General features: G+C 46.0%; 1 protein-coding gene across 8 annotated transcripts in view; it reads left to right on the plus strand.

Moving 5' to 3' along the window:
- TTC7B (tetratricopeptide repeat domain 7B) overlaps positions 1 to 13,450 on the plus strand; it is a 247,823-nt gene that overhangs the window by 122,016 nt on the left and 112,357 nt on the right. For all 8 annotated transcript variants that reach the window (XM_047739337.1, XM_047739338.1, XM_047739339.1 and 5 more), the window contains 2 exons: positions 645 to 708; positions 5,005 to 5,142. In XM_047739337.1, coding sequence (XP_047595293.1) covers positions 645 to 708; positions 5,005 to 5,142 — 202 coding nt within the window. The remainder of the gene's footprint in view (positions 1 to 644; positions 709 to 5,004; positions 5,143 to 13,450) is intronic.

The raw sequence follows: 13,450 nt of genomic DNA on the forward strand, positions 1-13,450 counted from the left end.
TTGTTCTCTAATCTTGAGCAATATTGAGTTTAAAAAGCTTTTTCTTTTAATCCCAGATGTCAGAGCTCGGCCAACGTCCATAAAATAGATTAATAAGACAACTAGCACTTGCATGACACCCCATAATAGACCGTGTGTGTTTAATTAAGGTGACTTGCCCAAGTTCTTACAGTATTCTAGAAATGATTCAAAGTCTAAAATTGCTTCCAATCTCTTATTTCATCTGAAGGACAGTATAAGATACGGCAGTTAGCAAGTGAGAGGTAAGAAGCGGACTGCTTAGTGAGGTGTCTACAGTCTATACCCCCAAAATGGGTTTAGGAGAAAGTTTTATCACTGAGATTATGTCAGTTTGTAGCAATCTCAATTTCTGCTCTATAACAGGCATATATGTTCTTTGGGCTTTTACTGTGGTTTTTATAGCTTGACTTCACTCTGCTGCCTGCTCTTAAAATGCATAGTTAAAATGTATAAATTCCATAGATTACCATAGAAATAAGCAAATTAATTCAAGTGTCAGATGATACAGTATATTTTGTGGTTCTACATAAAAATCTAGCTTTTAATATTCAGTGCTATTCATCGTCGTGTATTTCATATGATCTTGAAATTGCCATATATAAAATTCAATTTTCTTTACACAGCATTTTTTGTCCTCAAGAAAATACTGAAGAAGCCCTGTTGTTACTGCTGATTAGTGAATCGATGGTAAGTAGAATGTGCTTTCAAATTCTTCTCCACCCCCTTTTCCTACAGTCCTGTGGGTTTTTTTTTTAAAGATTTTATTTATTTATTTATTTGACAGAGCGAGATCACAAGTAGACAGAGAGGCAGGCAGAGAGAGAGAGAGGGTAGCAGAGCAGAGCAGAGAGCCCTGCTGAGCAGAGAGCCCGATGTGGGACTTGATCCCAGGACCCTGAGATCATGACCTGAGCCGAAGGCAGCGGCTTAACCCACTGAGCCACCCAGGCACCCTACAGTCCTGTTTTTGATATGGTCACTCCATCAGTACAGTGGCTATTTGAAAAGAATACTTTCTAGAAGGGATACCTGGGTTGGGGGAGGGAAGGAACAACAGGGATTTAAGAAGAGGGATGTTTCTTTTTTTTTTTTTTTTTAAGATTTTTATTTATTTGTTTGACAGAGGTCACAAATAGGCAGAGAGGCAGGCAGAGAGAGAGAGAGGAGGAAGCAGGCTCTGAGCCCAAGGTGGGGCTCAATCCCAGGACCCTGGGATCATGACCTGAGCCAAAGGCAGAGGCTTTAACCCACTGAGCCACCCAGGCGCCCCAAAGAAGAGAGATGTTTCTTAATTCTTGGGCTAGTTAGAGGTGTCCCTTGTAGGTTAATCTCAGCCTGGAGCATGGAGCTTCTCTTCGGCAAGCCGTTATAGGCATCTGAGTTCATTCATTTGCCCACTGATTACTGATAGGACACAAACACGATTGCGGATAGGTAAACTATAGCTGAAAGGAAGACCAGAGGAATCCTGAGAAGGGAAGGAAGTCCCCCCAGGGTAACCTTTCCAAGCCACCTCAACTTGCCTGGGGTGGGGGGAGGGAGAGTTTAGGGATAAATCAGTGGGTGGTGGCTGTAAACCTCTGGTTTTGGTAGCAGGAGCCTGAGAAGCAGCTTCAACCTCCTGGGTAGGCCTCCCGCTTGCCCCCAGGCAGTCCGGAATACCCCACTGTGAGAGGGAGCTCCTGTTCCCTGGCTCTGCTGTCTTGAGGGAGTCTTTGCAAGGCCATCGGATTCCCTTGAAATGTTTTGTTAATGTCTGGCCAGGCTATCAAAGTTTACGTCTAGAATTTCATTCCTCACCATTTATTGGGTTTCTGCTCTGCGTCGTGCTAGGCATGACTGCCCAGGCTTGAAGCTGTGGGAGGCAATCTGTGTCACAGTAGTCAGTCCCTTGGCATGTAAGTGGTGTTTGCTGAGCACCTGGACAGGACGGCGAGGCTCCTGGAACTGGGAAGGACCTAGATGTCCTCATACCCATTCCCTCATACAATGAGTAGGGAACCTGAGGACCAGAGCAGGCAAAACGGATGCATCCTGCAGTGGTCTGTTGCTCTTTCTAGATCACACTGCCTCCTCCCATGTCTCCCACCTCACCAGGCAGGCAGGAGGAGAAGGAGGAGGAACAGGAATCGTGACCAAAGCAAGAGGAGGTATTTGCCTTCTTCCCCAAGCAGGTGGTTTCAGTGGAGGCATGAAACACACCCAGCTGAAGTGGATTTAGAAATGGAGCCCAAGAAGAATGCCGATGGGCTGAGTGAAGGAGGGATCTGGAGAGGCTGGGATTAGTCAGGGAGGCTTGCATTCTTGCCTTAATTTCAAGCCTTGCGTTTTCTTGTTCTGCAAAATGGCCCAGAGATGTTTACAAGAGCAAGACTGCTTGAGTTACCACTGCTTTTTTATTTGGAACCTCTTTGACGTCATTGGCCTTACTTCCTCTGAAGGAAACAGGTTGCCCCCCTTGATTCATCTTTCCTTGACTGTCAGCTGGTAACTCAGAACGGTGTCATTTGCATTCTCTACTTTGCCTTGGCACGGCCGGGGAAGGCATATATGTGAACAGGCTGGCACCTGGTGGCATTTGGTAACTGTTTTTTGAATGAGCCGGTCTCACCATGCTTTGCCATCAGTTCTTCGGTGGGGGCGACCCCCTCATGTTGGCCCCCTAGCTCATGTTCCCTCATTCTGAGGGGGACTCCTCACAGCTTGGCAGTGAGTTTCCTTCGGGCACACCTGGTTGGTTATGTTGGGAAAGTTAGGAAGGAGTAGCGACCACACATTTTTTATTTCTTGGACAATTCTAATCGAAAATATTGTGTTCCGTTGTCAGATCACGTGTTTCCATTTAGAATTTGGAAAACAGAGCCACATCTCTAAAATGCTTGCTCCAAGTGTAGATGTCTTGGGAATGTCTCCACCTTTCCTGCTCCTTAATTGAAATGATAGAAACTAATAATACTCAAAATTGAGATCCCTTTGAGACCATCAGATGTAGCTCTGTGGTATTTAATTTCTGGAAACTCTCTTCAGAGGATGGTGAAACCCAATGACATCATCAGTAAATATGAAGGTCTGGGTTTCCAACCAAAATGATTATGTTCTCCCTGTAAATTGTTCCATAATTATGTAGGTAGAAGTCTAAACTAAGTTCCTTTTGGAAGCCTCTTTTATGTTTCTTGACTTGTTGATTTTTCAGTTTTTAGACAGAAAATGGATGTGCTCAATTTCAGAACCAAATGAGAATTACTGTGTTTTTTTGTTGTCTGAGAAAATTGTTTTCTTCGTTGGTTCTGACTTTAACTTAGAAACATCTGTCTGTCCATAATCTCTCCACCTGTAAGATATGGTTTGGCATTGTACTGCTTTCTCACCTCAAATCAAATGCATTTTCCCCAGGAGAAAGGGCTTATCAGAACTACATTTGCACAACTACCTCTGAGACAGTGTTCTGAGATATTTCTTATTTGTGGATCTGTTTGAGGTTCGAATCAAAAGACACCAATTTTTTAAAAATGTACTTGGCGTAACTCAGAAATCTCTCTTAAGTAGTATTTTGTTTTGTTTTGTTCTCTTCCAGGCCTTGGTCCTAATACGGAACATTTATAGCAAGTAAATAAAATGAGGCTCCTTACAGCAGCCCCTGTTTCCCTTAGAGCTTCCTTTGTTGGCTCAAAGTCGCTCCTCACAAGAAAGCCTTAGAATGAAATCTTCAAAAGCAGGCTTGTATCTGTAAGAGATGACTCACTTGGTAGGAAGTGGCCTGTCATATATTCTTATTTGTCTTTGACATTTTAGAGCAAGGAGTTTTAAAGTGAGTAAGTACGGATAGATGGCTAAAAGTGAGTGGCTTGGACTCACACACACAGAGAAGGCATTTCGTCTCATTAGTGAGGGAGAAGGTGTGTAGGCATGTCAGCCATCACCCTGCCTGGACCAGGGACCCTGGTGCCTCACCACTTGCACAGGAAAAACTGAGGGGCCCTTTCTCTCCTCCTAGGAATGGATGATTCTGGAAGCTTCTGGTAGTGAGCAGGGGGAGGAAAGACAGGCAAACTCTAACTTAATTGATTCTGAACTCCCTAGCAGGGAAGGATGGAAAATGGTTAGAGTTGTTTAGTGGCCCTAATACATGTGATATGTCTGGAGACTCCCTAGAGAAATTAAATTTCAAAAAGCAATGAAAGCACGTTGTTGTAAAGAGCATTTGATTTCTAGATAGATGAGATTAATAAGCTCGAATGTGCCTGCTGTATTTCTGCAGCAAGCTGTGGAGATATGCAAGAGGCAAGGTGTTCTCCTGAGTCCTCTGGTAATATCTTTTAAAACAAAACTCAGTCTGCTTCTTGCTTTCTCTTCTACAGCTGTTCTGTGCTTCCCTAAACAGGATTGCATTAGTCTTTGTAGTCTGTTCCAATGAAGGTGCCATAGAGGGATCTGAATGTTGCTTTCATGACAGAGAAAAAGTACAACACGTCCCTGCAGGACTGAGGGAACTTAATGGCACCGTTTGATGGTGGGAGTATGGGGCTAGGGATGTTCCCTCCGCTGTGTAACGCAGAGCAGGAGCTGCACCGACAGGCAAGACACGACAGCTCCCCTGCCCCGGTGTGTGAGTCTGCCACCCCAGAGCACTGGCGGTGTCTGCAGCAGAGCTGGCTGGTGGGCCCGAGCCTAGGAGCCATCACCGTGCTTGCATCAGCTCCTAAAGCCCCCTGCAACCGCCAGCTGACAGGTCCCGAGGGTCCTCCGGCTCCACACCTCCAGGCCTTTGTGTTTGGCTAATACCTCGTACTGCGTGCTGTGGGGCTCTGGGCATTCTGAGTAAACAAGCCAAGGTGACAAGCCCCTTACTTGCTCCTGCCCTTGTCTCCAGGCCCTTGGCAAGCCAAGAGGGGCAGGAGGGCCTAGATGGCTTCTCTATGCATGATAGCTGTGTGCATGGACTGACTCACCAGCTGCTCCTCTCGTCTTCTGTGTTGTTTTCAGGCCAACCGGGACGCTGTGCTGAGCAGAACACCCGAGCACAAGAGTGACCGTCTCATCAGCTTGCAGAGTGCCTCGGTGGTCTATGACCTACTGACCATTGCCCTTGGAAGAAGAGGCCAGTATGAGATGCTGTCGGAGGTAGAGCCCTTGAGTCTGGTACTTCCCAGTTGGGGGGGGGGGGTTGCTAGCCAAAGCAACACTGAGAAGAGCTGTGAGACCAGGTCCTGACCCCTCTGTCCCTGGCAGCCATGTGACCTTGGCCCGGCTCTTAACTCTGTGAAATGGGAATTGGGTTAAATGATTGGATCATGGAATTCACTGGTGGCGACTTCCTAGCAGTGGCCCCCAAACCCACTGAGTTTGTGTGTGAGGGAAGGCAAGCGTTTTTCAAGCGGCTTCTCTTGCAGGGTAATTTCTACCATCACCCCAAATCTCCCATCTGTGATCCTAATTTCCTTAGAAAGCCGGTTTTACTCTGTTTAAAACATGGATGTGTAACTCTAGGTGAAATGGCCCTATTAGGCACGTGATTGTCAAGTGAGTGGGTGTCGTCTCTCGTGTCAAGAAACACAGTTTTCATTTAAAGACTTTTGCTTGTTCAGAAGAGACCCGAGTTGATTACAGATCTTGTGCAAGGTCCTGTCATTTTGTTCCTTCAGCTTCTGGAGAACATTGAGAATGGAAGCTTGACTGTTAACACAGTTTTCAGAAGAAGCTAGTTAACCTCGGGCTGCGGTCATGTGTTACTGAGCAATAGCCCAGAAGTTCAGATTCCACCTGGGCAAGGACTGAATGAGTGCCACGATCGGCTTATTCTTTCTTTAGTGGAGAAGGAAGGAAGGAAGAGAGAGAGAGAGAATGAGGAAGGAAGGAAGGAAGGAAGGAAGGAAACAGGGAAACAACTCATTTTGTTAAAGTGGACTTTTCCATGTTATTTTACTTTTTCTTTCTAAATTTATACACACCGCAGCAGCCTCCGGGCCTGGGGACAGGGATTGAAACATAGTAACACATTGGCTGGAATCAGATGAGCGCCAGGCTCACCCCCTAGCCTGCTGTTGTGACGCTGCCACACAAGGCAGGAGCCTTGGAGGACAGATGAGCCTGCATGGCTCGGGTCTTTTTTTAGTCTTTGGTTTGGTGACTGTACAGGGCAGTGGTTACTCAGGCTTCAAAAAAAGCCCCTTGCAGTCTGGCTAGATAAAGCAGTGTGCCCAATGCTCCTGTCACATGCGGCTCATCCCCTGGGACCCTGCCCGGATTCTTCCCCGCTCCATGTGCTCCGGTTTCCCGGGACCCTCCCCTCCCAGCCAACTTAGTGCCTGTCTGCTGTGTCCACTGTGGAGCCCCTCCGTGGGGACAGTGCCACCCAGCTCCCAGTTGAGTCCTTTTCCGGTGAACTTTTTTTCCTCCAGACAAACCACTAAAGAAAGCATCTCCCTGGGTCCGAGGCTGGTTGTGGTTGGCATGTCTCCTTTCATCCCATCATGTAGCAATCTGGCCTTTCCTCAGCTTGAACTTCACCGACGTCAGGAACAGGTGTGAGGAGGTTGGGGTGGCTGGCGTGGTTGGCTGGCTGGATGGCTCCTGCCCACAGGCTTCTCGTCATGCCATGAATGGCTGTAGGGGGACGGCTGTCACCTTAGCAGCATTCCTCTGCAAGCCTGTCGCACGCCTCCTTCCAGCACCAAATACTGGGGCCTCATTTTCACTCCGGTGACTTTTGTCTTGGTATCACACATAGCTTCCATCTTGTGGCAATGACCTGATGCTCGAGTCACTAGGTGGTCCGATCCGGTTGCCAGAGCTTTGGCGATTCAGAATTTCACCGCGCTGGTTACATTTAAAGCAATGAGGACAGGGCCAGAGGGTGCCTCATCAGTGAGGGAGTACAAGGGTGGGAGAAAGGGAAATTTACCACTGTATGTTCCTTGAAGGATTTTATACCATATGTGTGTATTATCTATTAAATATATAAATCAGTTGATAAGATAGAGACAATGGAGGACATTGATTTCCGTAATACACATATATGGGGTCCCCTGTACTGAGCCAGAGGCTGTGATTAAGGCCGGGATTCAGCCATGTGCGAGGCACGGTCCCTGCCCATGAGCACCCCCCACCCCACCCCCCATGCAGCGGGAGGCAGCCAGGCCGAGGCAGCTGTCGTCTGATGTTTCTGGTGCTGGGGAGAGCAGGGCCTGCTTCCAGTAGTGAGGCCTTTGAATACACGGCTCCAGCCTTTCTTGCTGTTTCTACTTAGCTTTGCAGTTGGAGCCGCCCCCAGCAAACATTTGATGGCCATGTCGTCTCAGGTCTTTTAACTAAAACAGGCCCTATCTAGGAGAAAGCACCTGACATCTGGGTGTTCAGTTTCGGAAGGTCCAGCCTTGGCTGAGCACAGACCCTCTCTCCCCTGGCCCCAGGCCTAGGATCCCGCTTCCTTCATTTCCTGGGATTTTCATCTTCTTCTCTTTTCTTCTCATCTGCCCTTCCATCTTCTCAGGGCTCTAGGCTAAAAGGCTAACTGTATTGTTTCTTAATTGGGGTAAATTCCCGTAACATAAAGGTAACCATTTAAAAGTGTATAATTCAATGGCATTTGGTACATTCACTGCTATGCCGGCCTCACTTCTATCAAGTCCTAGAAGGAAACCCATCCCGAGTTAGCAGTTATCCTCCATCCTGCTCCCCCAGTCCCTGTCCACTACCAATCTTTTTTCTGACTATGGATTTACTCATCTGGGGTATTTCCTATAACTGGAACCATCCAGTAAGGGACCTTGGATATCTGGCTTTTCTCAGAGTAATGTTTTCAAGGTCACCCATGCTGTAGCCTGTATCAGAACTTCATTCCTTCTTGCAGTTGAACAATATCCCGTTGTGTAGATCTAGCACGATATGTTCACCCGGTTATCCAGTGGTGGGCATTTGACTCTGGTGAGTCGTGCTGCTATAGGGGCAGCTGGATTTTAAACTTCCTGTACTACTTCTGGGGACCCCGTGAGTGTTAGTGATTACCGCTGCTGTCATTCATCGTGGTAGTATGGTCTGTGTCTTCTTCACCTCCTACATTGTCGCCAAAGCAACCTTTCTAAGACACAGTAGTGTCATGCCACCCTTCTGTGCAGAAACATTTGATGGCTCTTCCCATCCCCCCCGCTTTTTACTTCGTTTGTCTTGTATTCCTTTTCCTCCCATCAGGAAAGTGACTTCCTCAATTATCTTTTTTGCAATATGCAGCACCTTGCAGATTCCTTGAAGCATCAAACAACACAGATAAGTATGGAAAAGGAAATAAAAGTCACTTAGAGTCCTGCCCTCCTGAGATTGACCACCCATTGACATTGTAGAGACCGTCTTTTCTTGTATCTCTTTATGAGTAAATGCATGTACATTTATGTAAGTTTCAAGGAATGGGATAGTGTCACATATGTATTATTGTAGGTGTTCCCACCCATTCTTCTCCCCTCCATTGGCACTCCACCCTAACTCTGTCTCCTTAGACCCCAGACCCAGGTCAGCAACCTCGTATGTCCTGGGCCCAGGCCTTTGTGTCTGGAAGGTTGGGTTTGGGTCCTGGGTCTGCCATTCCCAGATTACAGTTGGGTGATCCTGGCAAGTCATTAATCCCTTATGCCTTGGTTTTTCCTTCTGTAAAATGGGGACAGTAACCATACCTACCTCAGATCATTGTGAGGCTATTTATTAAACCATGTAAGGTGCTCAGAGCAGAGCCCCGCACCTACTACATGATAATAAGTGGAGTTTATTAAATGGTAGCTGTGTGTTGCTGCGCTGTTCCCACCACCGTATGCCCAGGAGTGGCCAGGCATAGGAGAAGTAACAGTGTGTATAGAAAAAGGTCTTTTGGTTTTCTAGAAACTTCGAGTCTAGTTAAGGAGATCAAACAGAAAGACACAAAAAGACAACTGATCAGAGAAGACTGGTAAGTCCAAGGCATGTTCCTTGCTGGTGAGCGGACTGGGTGGGTTGCAGCCATGTTTGGAGGTGGGGGTGCCCGTGAGAGAGTAGGAACAGCTGGTACATCAAGGGCTGATAGGAATTTAAAAAGTCTCAGAGCAGAGAGACTCATCCTCAAGACTGTGGGGGTAAAGGGCATGAGGCCTGAGGATCCAGGAGCCAAGAGCTTGCTCTCGTGGAGGAGAAATAGGACAGGACACCGAACCGAAAGTGCGGGGCCAGGTTGTCAGCCCCCCAACATCTTGGGACAGACTGCTTGTGCCCCTTACTGACAGGCTCCTGCCATATCCCCCTTTGTCTGGTCCGCGAGCAGGTCCTCCCAGCCTCAGTGACGCTACACAGATCTTTTATACCAGCTGGAAATTTTTATAAACAGAATTTAACAACAACTAGGCTATTGGGAGAGAAGACCCCTTACCTCCTCCCCCTGCCTCAGACTTTCCTGCCTTCTCTTGTCCCCAACCACCAACGCTCCACATCAGACACGGCCCATTCTCCTTCTGCTGGCTCGCCTCGCCAGCTGAGCTGAGCCCCTCAGCACTCCCACACTGACAGGGGAAAGGACGGGGTGCTTCTGCCGCTTTGCCCAGCCTGTCTTGTCATCTGCTTTCCCCCTTTCGCTGACACTTCTGGTCTGTCCTGCGGCATGGTGCAGACCCAGCCTTTCAAGAACTGTGCCTTTGCAGGGGAGCAGAGCCATTCTCGCGAGAAAACTGTCCCCTCTGTCTGTTTCTTCAGTTGTATTTATTCCAGATAGACAGTTCCTCTCCCAGCCCAAGCTTGGCTGCCCTCGTGGGTGCCCACAGAACACCTTTCTTCTTTTCAGGGCACTGCGCGGCCAGATACTGGGCCAGGACCATAGTACAAAGGAAATACAAACCAGAGGTTATCACATCCTTATTCTGACAGGTTTAAATATAAGCACGATGTTTACCACATCTCCAGTGCGATGAGTTTTCGTGTTTTTAAAAGACTAATTGTGAGCCTCGCTGAAAGGTCTGTGTAGGAAGGAACACTTCTTTCTTCCCCCTTCAATTTAAACAGCAGCACTAGTTGGCATGACAACCCGTGCTATTAAAAGTAAAGCAACAAGCCTTGCTTCCTCTGTTTTTCAGAATGAACCCAAACTGCTAAGTAGGTTTGTTTCTTGAATTTGACTATTAATGGCTCCATTTCGACAGAATGTTATGGGGTCCCTCTAGAAGGGTGTATGTGTCCCCTCTACATAGCTATGGCAGCTTGGGAGACAGAAATGATATTTTTATCTTCCCTGTTGAACTCATATTCATTTGTTTATGGTAAATCTCAACAACATTATAGTTCTGTGGGTAGAACTGTCTGGCTTAGTGCTTGTACCAAAGGGACAATTTACACATTCCTAACCCAAACACTTATTTAATCAGGGAGTATTGTGAAAAACACTTGAACGTCTAAGTCTGTTCACAGGCCTACCATTTGTCAGTTTCTATTAGAGTTTGGTGTTTCGTTCAGCCCCACTTGGACTGCAGAAGCCCAGCCTTGACCTGGGCGCCAAGCTCCCTAGGCTGTGTCGGTGTGACCTGACCAATAGGGCTGAAGACTTCTGAGAGATGAAGGCAGAATGTTTAGTTCATGGTAGGTGTTCAGTAAAAACCTGCTGAATAAACCAGTGCTTCAAAGCCAATGTACCTTCTCATCCCATTCCCTTTCCTTTGATTTTTGAGATAAATTTTCCCTGGATAAATAATCAGTCGGTCTTCCCCAGGTGGGCCCAAAGGGTAAAGGTCATGTAGCTGGGAAATAGTAACAGAGGAAGAGCTGGGCCCAAAGTGGGACAGAGCATCGTACAGATCCCAGCTCTGGTCCAGCTTCAGGGGTCACCCAGACCAGGACCCTGCATGACAGGCCTGCCCCGAAGCATCCCAGCTACCGACATGGCCGCCAGCACCTACTTTTCCACCATTATGGAAGCATTTCTTGACTTATGTGTCATTGCTCTCTTCTTATGGCCCTTAGTGAATTTTACCATGCCATTTTAACCTTCATAAAAGGTGTACAATTCAGTGGCATTAATTATATTCACAATATTGTGCAGCCTTCATGACTATTTCCAAATTTTCCATCACTGCAAACAGAAACTCTTTACACATCAAACAATTGCTCCCTATTCCCTCCTGTCATCTACTACTACATCTACTACATCTACTTTCAGTCTCTGTGAGTCCGCATCATGTAAATGGAAGCATGCAGTTCTTGGGTCTTATGTCTGATTTCACCTAGCCTCATGTTTTTGCGGTCCCATTCTGTTGTTATAACGCATCTGGTAGCATGTATCCGACTTTGTTCCTTTTTTGGCCGAATAATACTCCCGTGTATGTATATGCCACATTTTGTTTATCCATTCATCTGTGGGTGGACATGTGTAATGTTTCCACCTTTTGAGTATCGTGAATAGTGCTGTGATGAGCATTGGTGTACACATTAGAGTTTCTGTTTTCAGTTCTTTTAAGTATGCATCCAAGAGTGGAACTGCCAGCTCATATAATAATTCTATGCTTAACTTTTCAAAGAACTACCAAACTATTTTTCACCGCAGCTGTGCCATTTTCCATAACCAGCAGCGAGGCACAGGAGTTCCGAGTTCTCCACATCTTAGCCAATACTCATTACTTCTGTTTTGTTTTGTCATAGCCATCTTAGTAGGTGTGAAATGGTGTTTCATTGTGGGTTCGATTTGTGTTTCCCTAAGGACTAATGATGCTGAATAGCTCTTCACGTGCTTTTTGGCCACTTACGTGTCTTGTTTGGAGGAATATCTCTTCAAGACTGTCACCCACTTTAATTTGGGTTGTTTGTCTTTCTGTTGTTGAGTTAGGGGAGTTCTTCATTTATTGTGGATAATAAACCCTTAACAGTTATGATTTCTAAATATTTCTCTGATTTTGTAGGCTGTGTTTCCATTTTCTTGATAATGTCCTTTGATCCACAAAAGCTTTTAATTCTGATGAGGTCTGTTATGTCAGTTTCTTTCTTTTGTTGCTCACGCCTTTGGTGTCATATCTAAGAATCCATTGCCAAATCCGAGGTCCTGAAGATTTACTCCTGTATTTTCCTGTAAGAATTTTATGGGTTTTGCTCTTATATATAGCATGTTGATCCATTTTGAGTTAATTTCTGTATTTTAAGTAGGGAGCCAACTTCATTCCTTGCATTTGGAAATCCAGTTGTCCTAACAACATTTGTTGAGAGGCCGTTCTTTCTCCTTTGAATGGACTGGGCACCCTGGTCAAAAATTGATTGACCATATATGTGTGCATTGGATTCTGGGATTTCAGTTCTATTCCATTGGTCTGTTGTTTCTCCTTAGGCCAGTACCACGTGGTTTTGATTACTATAGTTTTGTTACAAGTTGAAATCAAGAAGTGTGAATCCTCTGTCTTTGTTCTTTTTCAAGATTGTTTCCCCCTGTTCAGGACCCCTTCCAAGTCTACATGAATTTGAAGATTGGCTTTTCCATTCCTGCAGAGAAGACTGTTAGAATTTTCATAGAGATTGTGTTGACTCTGTGGATCGTTTGGATAGTGTTACCCTCCTAACAGTATCTCATGTTTTGATATCAGATCTCCATCTGAATCTCATTTCTGCTGCTTTATATGCTGGGTAAGAACTTGGGCAGATTCCTGTACTTATCTAAACCTATCCCCCAAGGGGAAAAATTCAGATAATGATAGGACCTGCCTCTGAGGGTTATTGTAAGGATTGAGGAGAGAGTGTATGCAAAGTGCGCATTACTGTTCTTATCAGTGGTGTTGGTAGTCTGCTTTCTCAAGGAAATGGCCCTCTGTAATTACCTTGGCAGATAATGCTTGACCCTTAGTAGGGTCCTTCATTGAATAGTGGAAAAAAGACAGCCTTCGAGTCAAAGCACATCTGAGTTCCAATCCTGGCACTACTCTTTTCTAGCTCATGATTATGGGAAGGGTTCGCCACTCTGGGCTTCCACCTCAGAGATAGTTAGGAGGCGTGCTGGGACAATAGGTGTAAAATAGCCAGCACAGCCCTGGGTGTGTAATACATACCTTCCATTCCTCTCTGGCTGTTAGAAAGAATAGAGTTGAAGATTGTCTCCTGTAACCCTCCATCTAGTCTGTCTCTTTGGAACAATAGGGCAAGGCCACTTCTGCCTCAGTCACAACCCATCAGACTGAAAGCAACTGTTCTGTTGTCTTCTTCCCTTGAGCACAGAGTGTCCCATTCCTTTAGTTTCGGGGTTGGCAAACTTTTTCTATAAAGAGAGCCAGACACTAAATATTTTAGGCTTTGACAACCAAGAGGCAAAATCAAGGATACTGTGTAGGTATGACAAGAGAGGAAACAAATTTCCACAGATTTTTCTCTTGATTAAATTCAAAATACAATAGTGAGTACAACTTTCTATAATACGGGTCCACTAATGAGAAGAATGGGATGGTTTTGGAAGACA

Source organism: Lutra lutra, chromosome 7 (genome assembly GCF_902655055.1).
Source record: "Lutra lutra chromosome 7, mLutLut1.2, whole genome shotgun sequence".
In the NCBI taxonomy this organism is placed as follows: Eukaryota; Metazoa; Chordata; class Mammalia; order Carnivora; family Mustelidae; genus Lutra; species Lutra lutra.